The sequence below is a fragment of the Podarcis bocagei genome, assembly GCF_964188305.1.
Source record: "Podarcis bocagei genome assembly, chromosome: 7".
NCBI lineage: Eukaryota > Metazoa > Chordata > Lepidosauria > Squamata > Lacertidae > Podarcis > Podarcis bocagei.
In genome coordinates, this window is record NC_138132.1 from 3952950 (window position 1) to 3970694 (window position 17745).

General features: G+C 50.1%; 1 protein-coding gene across 1 annotated transcript in view; it reads left to right on the plus strand.

The window, feature by feature from the left end:
* Window positions 1-2351: 2351 nt before the first annotated feature.
* RTN2 (reticulon 2) overlaps window positions 2352-17745 on the plus strand; it is a 34575-nt gene continuing 19181 nt past the window's right edge. The window contains exons 1-4 of the mRNA XM_081200482.1: window positions 2352-2448; window positions 10723-10767; window positions 12402-12893; window positions 15438-15689. Coding sequence (XP_081056608.1) covers window positions 2418-2448; window positions 10723-10767; window positions 12402-12893; window positions 15438-15689 — 820 coding nt within the window. The 5' untranslated portion in view covers window positions 2352-2417. The remainder of the gene's footprint in view (window positions 2449-10722; window positions 10768-12401; window positions 12894-15437; window positions 15690-17745) is intronic.

A 17745-nucleotide genomic window follows, 5' to 3' on the forward strand; every position in this document is an offset into this window, starting at 1 on the left:
GTTCTCACAGTATCCAGCCAGATGCCCCAATGGGAAACCTGGAAGCAGGATCTGACCAAACAAGGTCCCTATCCCCTCCTGTGGTTTCCATCAACTGGTTTTCAGACGGTGCCTCCGACTGTGTAGGCCAGAGCTGCTTCTTCTTCTTCTGTTGCGATCCTTCGTAGCCAAGTAAGATTGTCTTCCATAAACACGGTTTGAACAGTGAGTCCGCAAGTGACTGTGGAGGCCAGTTCTGGACCCACACAGCCTTCCACAGTGGGGACATTGATTCCCGGGTGGGAGTTGATCACGGTGTGGATTTGCCAAGCGTGCCTTCCTTTTAGCACATTTCTCCCTTGCGTCCTGAGTTCGAGTGTCTTCAAAACCCAGGACACCTTTGGTAAAGGCTGTTCTCCTACTGGAGTGCTCACAGGCCAGTGTTTCCCAGTTGTCGGTGTTTATACTACATTTTTTTTAGATTTGCCTGGAGACAGTCTTTTGTTGACCACCAGCATTACGCTTTCCATTTTAAAGTTTGGAATAGAGTACGTAGTTGCTTTGGAAGACGATCATCAGGCACCCGCACAACACGACCAGTCCAGCGAAGTTGATGTTGAAGAATCATTGCTTCGACACTGGTGATCCTTGCTTCTTCCAGTACACTGGCATTAGTTCGCCTGTCTTCCCAAGTGATGTGTAAGCACAGAGATCCTGGCTAGCAGTTGTCAACAGTCCTCCGTAAATCCTCTTTTGGATTTATCCATCTCAGCCTGGAAGTGAGTTCCATCATTCAATTGTGCCCTGAAGAGGACAAGGCTATCAGCATAGGGGCGAAATCCATGGGTCCGAGGTCCTTTCATCTCCCCACAAAAAAATATTTTGAGGGGGCCAGGGGCCCCCAAAGTTGATGAGCATTGCCATTCAAACGGTGTATGTGCACCCGTGTGGTGTGATGGTTTTTGTGGAGCGGGCCTTACCTGCTTCCCCCAATATTTAATTCAAGCTGGCAATTTAAGCTGGCACCCCTGCCTATCAGTGGCTACTAGCCACAGTGGGGGGGGGTCTTTAAATGCCTCTGAATACCAGTTGCTGGAAGCCACAGGAGAGGAGAGTGGACCAGTATACCCTAAGGAGTGTCTCCACCCCCATCGTTCTGCCCGGACACTGAGGTCCAGCGCCGAGGGCCTTCTGGCAGTTCCCTCACTGCGAGAAGCAAAGCTACAGGGAACCAGGCAGAGGGCCTTCTTGGTAGTGGCACCCACCCTGTGGAACACCCTCCCATCAGATGTCAAGGAAATAAACAACTACCTGACATTCAGAAGACATCTGAAGGCAGCCCTGCTTAGGGAAGCTTTTAATGTCAGATGTTTTATCACGTGGGTGGGCAAACTAAGGCCTGGGGACCGGATGCGGCCCAATCGCCTTCTCAATGTGGCCTGCGGACGGTCAGGGAATCAGCATGTTTTTGCATGAGTAGAATGTGTCCTTTTACTTAAAATGCATCTCTGGGTTATTTTGGGGGTATAGGAATTTGTCCATTCCCCCCCCCCCAAAAAAAATATAGTCCGCCCCCCCCCCCAAGACAGTGAGACTTGCCCCCTGCTGAATAAGTTTGCTGACCCCTGTTTTATCATGTTTTTAGTATTCTGTTGGGAGCTGTCCAGAGTGGCTGGAGAAACCCAACCAGATAGGTGGGGGTATTAATAATATTAATAATAATAATAATAATAATAATAATAATAATAATAATTGCCATTTGCCAGGGATTGTTTCCTGTGATTCCTGCATTGGGCTGGATGACCCTTGGATCCCTATATCCACCCTGTTGACCTGGTGGTGTTCAGCCCACCCCCCAGCATGTGATGATTCCGCCCCCCCCCATTCAGCTCTGCAGCGAAAGCAGGAGGGCGGGACTACATGTTGAGTGGCAGGCAGGCAGCCAGGCAACCCAACCATCCATCAATCCATCCTTCCTCCTCCCTGGGCGGGCCTTCTCCTTACTAAGGCGAGCCAGACCTCTCCCTCTCCACGACCACCCCTCCTCCCTCACCCCACCCTAAAGACCCCCCCCCCAAGGCGACCTCTTCCCCACCCTACTTCCTCTCTCCTTCCCTCCCTCCTTACCTGCCCCTCCCTCCCTGCAAGGTAGGCTCCTCCGACTCCATCCTTCTCTCTCTCTCTCCTGCATCTTCTCCTGCATCCTTTGTCTCCATCCTTTCTTTGTCTCCTCGCCCGCCTCGCCTTTGCGGCCTCGCCCAGGCGGCCCGCGAGCCTCCGGCCGGCCCCGGCCCCCTGCCTGCCTGCCCTCGGGGCGGCGGGCCGCGGCGGGGGGCAGGATGGGGCCGCGGGGGAGATGAGCAGCGGCGGGAGGCGGCGGAGGCGCAGGGGGGCAGCGCGGCCGCAGCGCGCATCCCGCATGGACCACGAGGCGGGCGATGGGGCAGGTCCTGGGATTCGCCCATTGCAGTAGGTATCTTGTGGGGCAGGGAGGGCGGGCGGGCAAGGCTCCTTATTTCTCTCCCCCTCCTCCAACCCCCCCCCAAACCCCCCAACCGCCCATTTTGGACGCCTCTTCTCTAGTCATCGATTTTTCAAAGCATCGCCCATTTCCTCCCAGTCAGGTGTGGGAAGAAAAAACAACAATATCCATTCAATAGCGTTAAAAAATTATATTTGGGGGGGGTTGATTTCCATGTGGGGGACAGTGGAGTACCACTCCCTAGTGGGGGATGGGAAGGGTTTGCCAGTGCTCCCACCCCCCAAAACCCCACTTTTGTTGCCCTCCCAATTCATCTCCTGGACCTGGTGTTCAGCTGGTCCTGAGAGCCATGCTCATATCTGAAATATATATTTATAGACATGTTTACCCACCGTTTGTGACTCCTGCTCCCCACCCCTGTGTCATGCACACACACAGAGACCTCACAGTTTTCACGTGTGAATGTGTGGAGGGGGCGGTTAATTGTGTTTGCGTTTGTGAAAGCAGATGTGGAAAGAGGCCGGTTCAAACAGCACTCTGCACGCGCTCTTGGCTGCTGTTTGGTGCGTCCCAAGGTTGAACCCCCTGCAGCTTCTGGGAGATAAACCCACGCTACCCCACCCCACCCAAAGATGTAACTGTAGGGCTTTTCCAGAGATTAAAAGAGGGGGGGGGGGAAACAGCAGTCGCGAGAGATTCCCTTTGATTAAAAAGGGTGCATAGAAGCAACTGTTTGGTGCAAGGCTAGGGGAATAGAGGTCATTTGTCGTGTTTTTCTGGAAGAATAAAGGAGAGGGCTGTGGTGCCGGATAAGTTTAATAAGGAGTAAGGCCCATGGAGACTTACTTTCGTGTAGGTGTGCAGAGACATCACCTTGCCAACAAAGGTCCGTATAGTTCAAGCTCTGGTTTTCCCAGTAGTGATGTATGGAAGTGAGAGCTGGACCATAAAGAAGGCTGGTCGCCGAAGAATGGATGCTTTTGAATTCTGGTGCTGGAGGAGACTCTTGAGAGTCCCATGGACGGCAAGAAGATCAAACCTCTCCATTCTGAAGGAAACCAGCCCTGAGTGCTCACTGGAAGGACAGATCCTGAAGCTGAGGCTCCAAGACTTTGGCCACCTCATGAGAAGAGAAGACTCCCTGGAAAAGACCCTGATGCTGGGAAAGATGGAGGGCACAAGGAGAAGGGGATGACGGAGGACGAGATGGTGGGACAGTGTTCTCGAAGCTACCAGCATGAGTTTGACCAAACTGCGGGAGGCAGTGGAAGACAGGAGTGCCTGCTGTGCTCTGGTCCAAGGGGGTCACAAAGAGTCGGACACGACTAAACGATTAAACAACAAGGTGTGCAGAGGATTGTATTGCAAGGTAACAGCCGGACATGGACCAAATCACAGCAAAGCATTTACGTGGATTCACGGGACAGCTGCCATTAGGTGTGTCTATATTATTTATTTGTTGCAATTATATCGCACCTTTTTCTCCCTCCCCATGTGGGGTACGTTAGGCTAAGGGATGCCCCCACCCCAAGGTCATGCGGCCAAGTGTGGATTTGAACCCTCCGTCTCCCAGATCCTAGTCCTCATTTAACAACCCTGGCGAGGTAGGTTAGTAGTCTGAAAGGGGCAGTAAGGCAGCCGGCAAGATTACACCCAGAGAGCTTCGTGGGGATGAGTGGTGGGATTCGAACCCGGGTCTCTCCCAGGTCCTGGCCAGAGACTTCAACCATGGCACCTCACTGGTTTCTCTGCTCAGAGCAGGGCAGGCCATGGATTCCCAGAGCGCAAGGGGCAGAGGGCAGAGGCGGCTGGATGGGGAACTGGGCTGAAGTCTCTGGCAAAGTTGAAAACCTGCTAGCAGGGGCTCCGATGGCGCAAGAGGAAATTGCTCCCTTTCCCCTCCATTAACCTTTTGTAGGGAGTGAGGCTTGCAAGACATTGTAATAATAATAATAATAATTTATTATTTATACCCCACCCATCTGGCTGGGCTTCCCCAGCCACTCTGGACGGCTTCCAACAAAATATTAAAATACAGTAATGCATCAAACATTAAAAGCTTCCCTAAACAGGGCTGCCTTCAGATGTCTTCTAAAAGTCTGGTAGTTGTTGTTCTCTTTGACATCTGGTGGGAGGGTGTTCCACAGGGCTGGTGCCACTACCGAGAAGGCCCTCTGCCTGGTTCCCTGTAACTTGGCTTCTTGCAATGAGGGAACCTCCAGAAGGCCCTCGGCGCTGGACCTCAGTGTCCGGGCAGAACGATGGGGGTGGAGACGCTCCTTCAGATATACTGGACCGAGGCCGTTTAGGGCTTTAAAGGTCAGCACCAACACTTTGAATTGTGCTCGGAAACGTACATTGTGTGAATTAAAGCTTGGGCTGCTGACAGCTGGTGGACTTTTGGGGGGGATACACAACTAAGCACCCAGAGCAGAATTCTCCAGCATTTGGAGCTGTGAAAGTGCGGTCGTGTGCAGCTCCTAGCATGCTGCTGGGACGTTGGCACGGGAGCAAAGCGTCTTTTCAGTGGACTTTCTGGAGGTGTGGGGCTTCTGCTCTACAAAGGTGCCGTCTCCAGCATGTTTGCAGCTGAAAATGGACCTGGGGACATAGGAAACCGCTTTATTTGAGCCCTTGGGTCTACCTAGCTGAGAATTGTCTACGCGGACTGGCAGCAGCTGAGCGTTTCAGACAGGGGACGCTCCCCACCCTACCTGAAAATGCACTTGGGGACCTTCTGCTACAGCCCTTTCCCCAGAAGCTGACCCACTTGGATACTGACTCTTTAGGGAAGCTGCATCTCCTTGAAATTTCAAGGTCTAAAACGGAAGAGCCGAGCTTGGCCCACTCGGAGGATTCCTTGACATGGCCCAGGAGAGGCGTGAAGCCTCAGGGGAGCCGAAGGCCAAGGGGAGCCAGGCGTGGGAGAGTTGGGCATAGGTGGGCGGTCTTTGGGTAGGTGGTCTTCTTTTTTGCCTGCATAGCTCAGTGGGCAGGGTGCCTGGCGCGCGCAGGAAGCTAAGCAGGCTCAGCCCCGGACAGCTTTTGGGTGGGAGACCAGACCAGTGGCCTGGACGGCAGCACCATTTCCGCATATCTCGCATGTTTGGCCTTCCCCGCAGAGCATCTTGCCAAAGACTCCCGAATCTACCAGGATGTCAAGCGCCAACCCCTCGGGTCACAACTGGAACCGGAAACCAAAAGCGGAGGAGGAAGAGGAAGATTCCCTTTGACAAAATGATCTCCCACACCGGTTGCGCCTCTTTCCACTATGCGATGCGATGCGAGGTGAAGCGCTTCAAGGCCCGCATGATGGAGCATGAGAAGCAGAGGGGGACAGAGCTGCACAGGAGACAGAAAGGGCATCTGTTAAGTTGTGGGTGAACATATCAGACGACACAGCGATTCTTCAGACGGCTTCTTCACAGGCCAGAACAGAACTGAACTGAAGGGTTCAGCCAACCTGCTTATGTAGAGCTCAACTACAAAGCAACAGGATCAACTTTCTGTAACTATCCAATCACTGAACGGCACTTTCAATTCCTTATTTGCATATGCAGACCTGAGTGAAAACTATCTACTGCTGGCCCAGGGTGAGAACTTCAGTCCATAACAGCATCAAACCGCAAGCTGACAAGAGCCAGCTTTGCACAATGGGTTGTGTTCCCTTGCTTGGCTTGGCAGAAGTATTTAAATACTGGCAGCGTAGCACAGGGGTTGAGTCCTGGTTGAAATGTTGCTGTGGGAGGTGGCTCAAAGAGATGGGAAGCAACTTAATGGATTACTCTTCCAGTAATCCCCTGGCTAAACTCTTCTGTTTTTTAACAGAACAAGCAAAACTCATTTTCTTGCCAAAAATTAAAAGGTAGAATTAAAAAACAAAACAAAAAAACAAAAATAAAAGGGCCTTTGTGCTTACACAGTGGAAGCAGAGAAAGGGAGAGAGCAGGAGAAATTCCACACACCTGAGATGTTTCCTCCTTATGACTGGACATGCTTACCTGTCTGGCCCCAGAGCATTCTGGGTAAAAAAGGTAAAAGGTAAAGGACCCCTGGATGGTTACGTCCAGTCAAAGGCGACTATGGGTTGTGGCGCTTATCTTGCTTTGAGGCCGAGGGAGCCGGCGTTTGTCCGCAGACAGCTTTCCGGGTCATGTGGCCAGCAGGACTAAACCGCTTCTGGTGCAACGGGACACTGTGATGGAAACCAGAGCGCACGGAAACGCTGTTTACCTTCCTGCAACAGTGGTACCTATTTATCTGCTTGCTGGTGTGCTTTCGAACTGCTAGGTTGGCAGGAGCTGGGACAGAGTAACAGGAGCTCACCCCATCGCGGGGATTCGAACCGCTGACCTTCTGTTTGGCAAGCCCAAGAGGCTCAGTGGTTTAGACCACAGCGCCACCCGCAATAGGTTGGTCCATAAGGTGGGCGCCCATTCCCACATCCTGGGTATCCAGGCTTCCTTTAGATAAAAAAAACCCCACGTTGTGCCTCTTTGAAGGAGAGCCTCAGGTCAATCACAGAGTGAGTGCGAAAGGTCCTGAACTTAAGCCCCACATCACCAGGCAGTGCAAAGATGGACACCTGCCTGCAACCCCAGAGAGCCATTAGCTCAGCGCAGATCATGTGGAGCTGGGTGGATCAATAGTCTGTCTTTGCAGAAGCCAGCCAGCTTCCTGGGCTCCTTGATTCTTACTCCATGAGCCCTCTTCCCTCCAGTAATTTCCAGCAACTGTGATTCAGAGGCATTGCCAGCTTCCAACCCTGGAGGCAGAGAACAGCCGTCCTGGCTAGTAGCCCGACGAAAGCTCTCTCCTCCTCCATGAATTCGTCCAATCCGTTTTTAAATCCATCTAGGCTGGTGGCCATCACTGCCTCCTGTGGCAGGGAGTTCCAAAGTCTAACTATGCACTGCAGTGAAGAAATACTTCTTTGATGTGTCCTGAATCTTCCAATATTTAGCTCTTTTATCTATCCACTTTCCCTATGCCCTGCATAATTTTTAAAACTCTTTACTCAGCTTTCTCTAAACTAAAAAGTCTCAAACACTGCAACCCTTCTTCATATTGGAGTTGTTCAGTCTTGTATTGTAATCTCCTTGGGGCAGGGATCTGCCCCTTTGCCCTTGGTCATGTAAAGCGCCACACTGTGATAATTATACTTACTTAATTACTTACAGTCATTCCTCGGGTTACAGACGCTTCAGGTTGCGCATTTTCGGGTTGTGTACTGCGCTGAACCCAGAAGTATCGTAACAGGTTACTTAGGGGTTTCAGTGCAGAAGCGCTAAATTGCGCTTTGCGCATGTGCAGAAGCGCTGAATTGCAACCCGCGCATGCACAAACATGGCGCTGCGGGTTGCAAATGTGCCTCCCACACGGATCATGTTCACAACCCGAGGTGCCACTGTACGTACGTATGTACGTACTTACTTATTTATTGGAGTATTGAATGGTTTGAACAATCCCCAATGCACGGCTGTAGTTGGAGAATTTTAATTTTGAGCGGACTTCAGTCCAATACAATCGTACCTTGGAAGCCGAACACATTGGCTCACGAACAATCAAAACCCGGAAGTGAGTGTTCCGGTTTTTGAACGATTTTCGGAAACTGAACATCTCCGGCGCGGCTTCCAATTGGCTGCAGGATGTTTTCGAACAGTTCTGGGAGTCAATCAGACTTCCGGAACACATTCTGTTCGAGAACCAAGGTACAGCAATCAGAGCCCCACTCCTGTCTCGGCGCTCCTACCCTGAGTGATGCCCCCTAGTGGATGGGTGTGGAGGAAGCAGGGACATGGTGCCACAGTGCCCCCTAGTGACCCCAGTCCCACAAATCCAGTCCCATTCTGAGGGCTCCCTTGGACAAAAAACAAGGACCCCAGCCAGGAATACCAGGGCAAAACAGCAGCCAGTAGGCTTGGTCTTTATTGAAGACTGTCGCGACAGGACTCCCACCTGCCACCAGGTGGAACAAGATGGAAGCCCCGAACCAAAGAGCCCCCAAATTTTATTAGCTGCTAATCCCCATGTTACACCCCCCCAACTACATCACAGTTACATCATGAAAGGGGAGGTCTGGTGGCTGTAATCTGAGCATCCTGGACCCTGCCCCATGGTTCCCCTTGCCCTCCACCAAACACCCATCAAGTGTAACAAAAGAGATATTTACATTTCCCTGTTTCCCAGCCAAGTTCATCACACCCTTTTGTCTTCATCTGGGTTTGTTCTTTCTGGAACGGCTGCCTGTCTGGCACTCAGGTATCAGGAGGCCAGGAATTATCCCTCAGGCAGAGGGGCTGCTGAGGAGCTGAGCTCACATGTCTAGATGAATTTCTGAAGTTGTCCCAGTGAGCCAGTACATAGATGCATTTATCAGTGAATTCTTACATTTGGTATCGTGCAGCAAAGGCCCTTTGAACAGATAGGAAGAAACTGTGATGAAGGGTTTTGTGGCGACAAATCACAGAAGTCCCCAAAGCGATTGTGCTGGTTTTGGTAGTGGGCTGCATGTGCATGATATCTGCTGGAGGGGCAACCCCCCCCCCCCAGCCTATGCATAAATTCCTGCAACAGTTGGAAGGCAGAGTCCGACTGCTGACTGCGAGGCGAGGCTTGTTTACCTGCACAGGCTTCTGGCAAAGCTCCAGATGGTGCGTTCAATGTGTAATGCGTAGAACACCCAGGCCTGGGTGGGGTGAGCTGAGGTCATTTCCCAGATCTCCTGCTTGATTTCCTGTGTGCATGGAGGGGGGGGGCATGGCCTGCCCAGATGTCCTCGCCAAATAAATAGCTGCAGTTCATCCACCTTGCCCTGCCAGCAGATCAGCTGCCAAATCATTATGTAATGATAATAATAATGCGCTGCAAAGGTATATAGTGTTCTAGAGCAATCATAGGCAGTCATTTAAGACCCAGGGCTGCAGCAACATGCAATTCAGTTTTAACAGTTGTACATCAGAGGTTCTCAAAGCGAGCAGCCCCCCTGGGGGGGGGGATTCCTTAGGGGAGGGCTCAAAGGCAATGGGGTCTTAGGAGGAAGCAGGAGGTGTGAACGACTCAGACTTTGAAAGGATCACTGGATCAAGTTCATCAGTTTTGTTAATTGAACTAAGTGGTTTTAAATGGACGTTGAATAAATGTGTGATTAGTTCATTGCTTCTGTTTTGAATTTTATTGTGTTGCTCACTTTCTTGGTGAATTGCGCAAACTGCAATTCTGAATAATGCTTTTTAGAGGGTAGGGTGAGGGCATGGGGGGGATGAGTTTGTGGAACCCAGGGGGCCGGGGTCCCCAAAGGTTTGGGAGCTGAGGTCATCGGGAGAGCATGCATTTTACCCACATAGGGACCAGAGGTTCAACCCCACCAACTCCAGTTCAAGAATCTCTTGAAAAAAGCTCTGGCCGATAAGAGTAAAGGTAAAGGGACCCCTGACCATTAGGTCCAGTTGTGGCTGACTCTGGGGGTGTGGCGCTCATCTCGCTTTATTGGCCGAGGGAGCCGGCATACAGCTTCCGGGTCATGTGGCCAGCATGACTAAGCCGCTTCTGGCGAACCAGAACAGTGCGCGGAAATGCTGTTTACCTTCCCGCCGGAGCAGTACCTATTTATCTACTTGCACTTTGACATGCTTTCGAACTGCTAGGTTGGCAGGAGCAGGGACTGAGCAACAGGAGCTCACCCCGTCGCAGGGATTCGAACCACCGACCTTCTGATTGGCAAGCCCAAGAGGCTCAGTGGTTTAACCCACAGCGCCATCCGCATCCCTTAATAATAGGCTGATGATAGTAAAGGGGGCCAATGATTTGACTCAACATTTATAAGACAATCTTCCTCCAAGGATCTTAAGACAAAGAAAAAATGAGTACACAGTTTGCTGTCTCAACCTCAGAACAACCACCCTGAGAGTTAGGACAACAGCCAGCCAGTAAGCCTCCTCTTGGTTGAGTGGGGATTTGAACCCGTGTCTTCCTAACCTGGTGTTCTGACCGCTAAGCGGTGGCATCTTCTAATGTCCAGGGTTCTGATCATTTTGACTGCATCATCTCCATAATCGTTGCACAAAAAGCCCTTTCAGATTCCCCACTCCTGCGTTGTAGCCAGGAGAGAAGGACTGACCTCTTAGAGCCATGTGATGAATTCATGGTGTCGCCGAGATTCGAACCAGGGACCAACGTCAGTCTCCCTGTCGTGCATTACTAAAAGTGTGTGTGTGTGTTAGTGGCTCTGGGTTCTAAGGTCTTACCTCTGTCTTTTTCAGAAGAGTCTCCGTCTACCGCTTCCACCACACCTGACTCCACAGATGGTGAGTAACCCCAGGATGTTTTGCACAGCTGCCCAAGACCCATAGCTGTCAACGTTTCCCTTTTCTTGCGAGGAATCCTATTCGGAATAAGGGAATTTCCTTTTAAAAAAGGGAAAAGTTGACAGCTATGCCAAGACTGAGCTCGCAAACCCTGGTTAAGACCCTACTTGGGAGGGTCCCAGGTTTCTTAGAGAAAGAAAACAATCGGTGCAATATGTAAATCAGAAAGTGTCACAGGCTGGAAGGACAAAAGGGCAAAGTGCAGCTCCAAAGAGATAATATAGTATTAGAGCTCAGTTGGTTAGAGTGCCGTGATGATAAGGCCAAGGTTGCAGGTTTGATCCCCGTTTGGGACAGCTGCATATTCCTGACTTGGACTAGATGATCAAAACCCCAAGAGTGAAATGATGGTATCGAATTTAAAAGATAAGGAAGTCGTGATGTGGTGGAGGGAAGCTGAGGAGTGTGGTGGCAGGAATGTAAAGGGGGTGGGAAGGATTTATGTTTGTGTAAATAGTAAATTATTTTTGTGTGTTGTTGTATTTGTAGGATGTACTTTCTTTTTTCTTTTTGTATTATTAAAAACTCAGTAAAAATAAATTATAAACACACACACACACACAAACACGGCCTTAACAGTGAGTCCGTAAGTGACTGTGGAGGCCAATTCTGGATCCACACGTCCTTCCACAGTGGGGACATTGGTTTCTGGGTAGGAGTTGATCACGGTGTGGATTTGCCAAGCGTGCCTTCCTCTTAGCGCCTTTCTCCCTTTTGTCCTGAGTTCGAGTGTTTTCAAAGCCCAGGACACCTTTGGTCAAGGCTGTTCTCCAACTGGAGCACTCAGAGGCCAGTGTTTCCTGGTTGTCGATGTTTAAACTGCATTTTTTAGATTTGCCTTGAGAGAGTCTTTGAACCTCTTTTGTTGACCACCAGCATTACACTTTCCATTTTTAAGTTGGGTATAGAGTAGTTGCTTTGGAAGACAATCATCAGGCATCTGCACAACATGACAAGTCCAACGAAGCTGATGTTGAAGAATCATTGCTTCGACACTGGTGATCTTTGCTTCTTCCAGTACACTGGTATTAGTTCACCTGTCTTCCCAAGTGATGTCTAAAAATTTCTGGAGACAAACACAGAATCATAGAATCATAGAGTTGGAAGAGACCACAAGGGCCATTGAGTCCAACCCCCTGCCAAGCAGGAAACACCATCAAAGCACTCCTGACATATGGTTGTCAAGCCTCTGCTTAAAGACCTCCAAAGTAGGAGACTCCACCACACTCCCAGGCAGCAAATTCCACTGTCAAACAGCTCTTACTGTCAGGAAGTTCTTCCTAATGTTTAGGTGGAATCTTCTTTCTTGTAGTTTGGATCCATTGCTCCGTGTCCGCTTCTCTGGAGCAGCAGAAAACAACCTTTCTCCCTCCTCTAGGTGACATCCTTTTATATATTTGAACATGGCTATCATATCACCCCTTAACACACACATACACACACACACACACACACACACACACAGTGACCACCAACACAGAGGGAAGAGAAATGACGGGGGGGGGGGCAATTGAATCCAGATGGAGGTGATCTTATACCTGCAAGGGACACCCGTGACGTTTTTCCCTTCCCAGGTGGCAACGATGAATCCGACTTCCCTGAACTGCAGACGGCGAGGGAGTTCTCGGAGGACGAGGAAGACGAGGAGGTGTCTGTGGAGTGGGGGACCCCCCGGGAGCTGACTTTTTCCTACATCACCATTGCGGGGCCCCTCAACAGCAGCCCGACGCTGGGGGAGCACGCCCCCCGGGGCAGGCGCGACTCCCAGACCCGCCGGGCGCGGGCCCCGCTGCCGCGAACGGACACCTGCGAGACCTTTGTGCCGGCGCTGGGGGACAGTTTGGAGAATATCCCCAGCCTCTGCCCGTCCCCCGAGGGAGAGGGGGCGCCCCCTCCGGGCGACGGCCAAGGACTGGACCCTTTCTTGGGCTGGGAAGCGCATGCAGGCTCCGTGGAGGAAGCAGACCGAGGGGAAGGAGAGGGATCGCAGGGGTCACAGAGGCACAGCCCCCTGGCGCAGGCACTGGTGGGGGGCCAGAGCAGCAGAAGCAGCGAGTCGTCTTCAGGTACGGGGAGGGGTACCCAGAAATGGGCACCGCAGGGGAAGTGGGAGGGGATGCCATGGGGTGGAACTGTGGCCACGAAACACGACTCTCGCCTTTACTTCTTTTGCCCAGGCGAGGAAAACGCCTCTGGTGTCTTTAAAAACAATGTTGTTGTTTTTTAAAAAACACACCCTTTAAGTATGGTTTTACCATATGGTTTTTACATGTAATGTTTAGACAATCCTTATAGAATTCCTTCAAATTTGTATGATGAAAGATAAGCTGTTTTGTAGATCTTCGTCAGCATGGTGGGAGAATATGGAATTGTTTCATAAAGGTACAGTGGTACCTCAGGTTACATACGCTTCAGGTTACATACGCTTCAGGTTACAGACTCCACTAACCGAGAAATAGTACCTCAGGTTAAGAACTTTGCTTCAGGATGAGAACAGAAATTGTGCTCCGGTGGCGCGGCGGCAGCAGGCAGCCCCATTAGGTAAAGTGGTGCATCAGGTTAAGAACAGTTTCAGGTTAAGAACGGACCTCCAGAATGAATTAAGTACTTAACCTGAAGTACCACTGTAAAGGTAAAGTGACCTCTGACCATTAGTTTCATTCGTGACTGACTCTGGGGTTGCGGCGCTCATCTCGCTTTATTGGCCGAGGGAGCCGGCGTACAGCTTCCGGGTCATGTGGCCAGCAGGACTAAGCCGCTTCTGGCAAACCAGAGCAGCGCACGGAAACGCCGTTTACCTTCCCGCCGGAGTGGTACCTATTTATCTACTTGCACTCTGATGTGCTTTCAAACTGCTAGGTTGGCAGGAGCAGGGACCGAGCAACGGGAGCTCATTCCGTCGCGGGGATTCGAACCGCCAACCTTCTGACTGGCAAGCCCTAGGCTCAGTCGTTTAACCCACAGCGCCACCCGCATCCCTAATTGTTTCATAAACCCATCTTATTTTGAATGCATATATGTGAATGAAAATATCAAATGCTGTGGAGCAGTGCTCATGTGAAACAGCAGTCAATATCCGGAATCTCTGTTCAGTGTTGGACATTATATTTGCTGAATACACAAAGCTTCACAGCTTGTCTTTCATCGTACAAAGTCTGGTACCTCACTTCATTTAAAGACTTTCAGAGACTTTGAGTCTGAGATTTCATTTTGAACTTGTTGTTGTTTGATGGAATTCTATAAAGATTGTCTATTACGTATGTATATGGTCATCATGTTGCCTAAACATTGTTGACGTTCTCTTTTGCAACACAGGGGCTTGTTTGGCTACCTACTGGTTTTTACGTGCAGCTGTTACAAACTGCTCTGATATTTTATTTGTGAATATTCCTATTTAAAGAGATAGAGAGATAAACTGCAGGCGATCAATTGTTTGTATAAATGTGCCTCTACTTGGTAAGATCTGAGGCACTGAGAACGAAGATTTTCCCCCTATACAGATCTCAACCATAGAAACATTACAGAGATTTGCAACATATCTATCTCTATCTGCGTAAAAGTGTGATATCATAAACAACTAGGAGGCAAGGTAGTGATTCCAGATCAATTCATCCATACCACGTGATTCCTGGACGGCCGGGGGTTAGAATAGAGTATCCGTGGGGGTCCCTTCCAACCGAACAATTCTACGATTCTATTTTTTTTATTCTTTATTGCATTTTAAAAATTTACAAAGGAAGCATATATTAAACATAACATCCAAATATTTGAACTGAAAAGAAAAAATACAAAACAAACAAAAATAAAGATATAAAAGGAATATAAAAAGAAGAAAAAGGAAGGGTGGGAAATTGATCAAATACACCAAATTATTCAAAGGATACGAACAGTGATTTGATTATTCTATACGCCAAGTTCCCAGAAAGAGATTTGTATTCTTTTTCCTTCCTTCCTTCCTTCCTTCCTTCCTTCCTTCCTTCCTTCCTTCCTTCCTTTCTTTCTTTCTTTCTTTCTTTCTTTCTTTCTGTTCCAGAAAACTGGCTTGAATCCCTTCTATTTTGGTTAACTTCCCTCTATCTCTTTGCAGTTTAAATACTATCCTTAAGTAACGAATATTCTGTATTCATTTGTTAACATCATGGGTAGGCAAACTAAGGCCCGGGGGCCGGATCCGGCCCTATCGCCTTCTCAATCCGGCCCACAGACATTCTGGGAATCAGCGTGTTTTTACAGGAGTAGAATGTGTCCTTTTATTCAAAATGCATCTCTGGGTTATTTGTGGGGCATAGGAATTCGTTCATTTTTTCACCCAAAATATAGTCCAGCCCCCCACGAGGTCTGAGGGACAGTGGACCGGCCCCCTGCCAAAAAAGTTTGCTGATCCCTGGTTAAAATCAATTTCTCCCACAGAACTGTGAAATGAATCTGGGCAAAACAAAGTATTGTTTTTGGAACCACATTTTATCAGGTAGTTTTTGGAAGCAATCCCATTCCATTTTTCACCTTACCGCCTGAGTGGTTTCTTATCAGGTCTGTCATTTAGGAATTCTACGGTTCTAAGAGGAATAAAAAGCGTTGTGACCCTTCTGGTGCTGTCCGCTTTCCCCCAGAAACTTCCCTGGAGGACCTGTCGCCACCCGACGCCTTAGCGCCCCACCCGGAACCGGGTGCCCCCTGCGGTGCTGACACCACCCAGCACCCATCACTGACCTCATCCGAGTTCTGCCAAAACCCATCGTGGGACCTGGAGGTAGAGCAGAGGGAGGAAGAGGAGGAGGAGGAAGAAGACCGGGCGCCAATCTCAGAGCAGCGTCAAGCAGAGGCGGACCAATCAGGGAACACTCTGGAAAACTGCCCCGTAGGTGAGCGAACCGCTGGCGGCTTGTTCAGACAAGGCGTAGGCTGCGCTACAATTCCCAGAGCGGCTAAAACAGTCAGCTCCTCTCCCCCAGGGAGCTCTGGGAATGGTAGCGCTGCGAGGGGGGTTAGGGGCGCTGCCAAAGAATGTTCGGCGCCCCAAACTATAACTCCCAGAATTCTTTAGGAGAGGGGAAAGTCGTGACTGTATCACAGCCCTGTATGCTGTGAATGTGACCTGAGAACGATGGGGTGTTGTTCCTTAATAGATTTTTGCAGAGAATTTGCGGGGCGTTTTTTTGTTTGTTTACTGGCTGCCTCCATGAGGGCTAGAATCCTGTGGTTGCATATTAAAATGAAAGGAAGGGCAACCTCCCAAGTTGTCTGCTTAGCTAGAGGCCTTATTCTGCAACCCATGAGCTGCCGCCCATGGATATTAGTGGGGAGGTATTAAATGAAAAATCAATAAAAAGCATTTTTTTTAAAAAAAAAAAGGATTTTAGGGGGGAGGGGGGCGTCTGTGGCTTTCTAGCATCTCCCCCCCTTCCCGCCATGCCTGAGCTTTCATGGCGTTGGCCTAGTAAGGCCTTCTTTGCCCAGAAAACATCCCTACTCACCCCCCCTGGCAACTTGCCCGGACCGGGATGGTAGCCGAGTCGAGTCAGCGAGTAAAAATAGCTTCTGTGCTGAGCGGAGCAGGAATTGGAGCCAGGAGGGTCTCCTGCGTGTGACTCCCAAATATTCCTCTCTCTCCCCTCACCACCCCCCTCACACGGCAGCTGACTCTGCGGCTGAGCAGAGCACCTGAGAAGGAACGCTCTTTGTCTTCCGCTCTCACACACGCAGCCTGCTCTGCAAGGCTGGCGTTGGCTCCCAGTTCCTGGCTCCCGGCTCCCAGTCCCTTTAAACAGAGCTGCACAAAGCAAGATAAATGAGGAACTGAAGCATTGCGGAGAGAATATAATCTCCTGGTGATGTGTGCACACCGAGAGTCTATTTGGGGGCACAAAAGCCCAGTTTTGTGTTTAATCAGGAAGTAGTAGTAGTAGTAGTAATAATAATAATTGTTGTTGTTTAGTCATTTAGTCGTGTCCGCCTCTTTGTGACCCCCTGGACCAGAGCACGCCAGGCCCTCCTGTCTTCCACTGCCTCCCGCAGTTTGGTCAGACTCATGCTGGTAGCTTCGAGAACACTGTCCATCCATCTCGTCCTCTGTCGCCCCCTTCTCCTTGGGCCCTCCATCTTTCCCAACATCAGGGTCTTTTCCAGGGAGTCTTCTCTTCCCATGAGGAGGCCAAAGTCTTGGAGCCTCAGCTTCAGGATCTGTCCTTCCAGTGAGCACTCAGGGCTGATTTCCTTCAGAATGGAGAGGTTGGATCTTCTTGCAGTCCATGGGACTCTCAAGAGTCTCCTCCAGCACCAGAATTCAAAAGCATCCATTCTTCGGCGATCAGCCTTCTTTATGGTCCAGCTCTCACTTCCATACATCACTACTGGGAAAACCATAGCTTGAACTATACGGACCTTTGTTGGAATAACAACAACAACAACAACAACAACAACAACAACAACAACAACAACAATAGTAATAATAAATTATTATTTATACCCCACCCATCTGGCTGGGTTTCCCCAGCCACCCTGGGCGGCTTCCAACAAAGTATTAAAATACAGTGGTATGTTAAACATTAAAAGCTTCCCTAAACAGGGCTGCCTTCAGGTGTCTTCTAAAAGTCTGGTAGTTGTTTTTCTCTTTGACATCTGGTGGGAGGGAGTTCCACAGGGTGGGCGCCACCACCGAGAAGGCCCTCTGCCTGGTTCCCTGTAACTTGGCTTCTCGCAGTGAGGGAACCGCCAGAAAGCCCTCGGAGCTGGACCTCAGTGTCCGGGGAGAACGAGGGAGGTGGAGACGCTCCTTCAGGTATACCGGACCGAGGCCATTTAGAGCTTTCAAATTCAGCACCAACACTTTGAATTGTGCTCGGAAATGTACTGGGAGCCAGTGTAGGTCTTTCAAGACCGTTGTTATGTGGTCTCAGCAGCCGCTCCCAGTCACCAGTC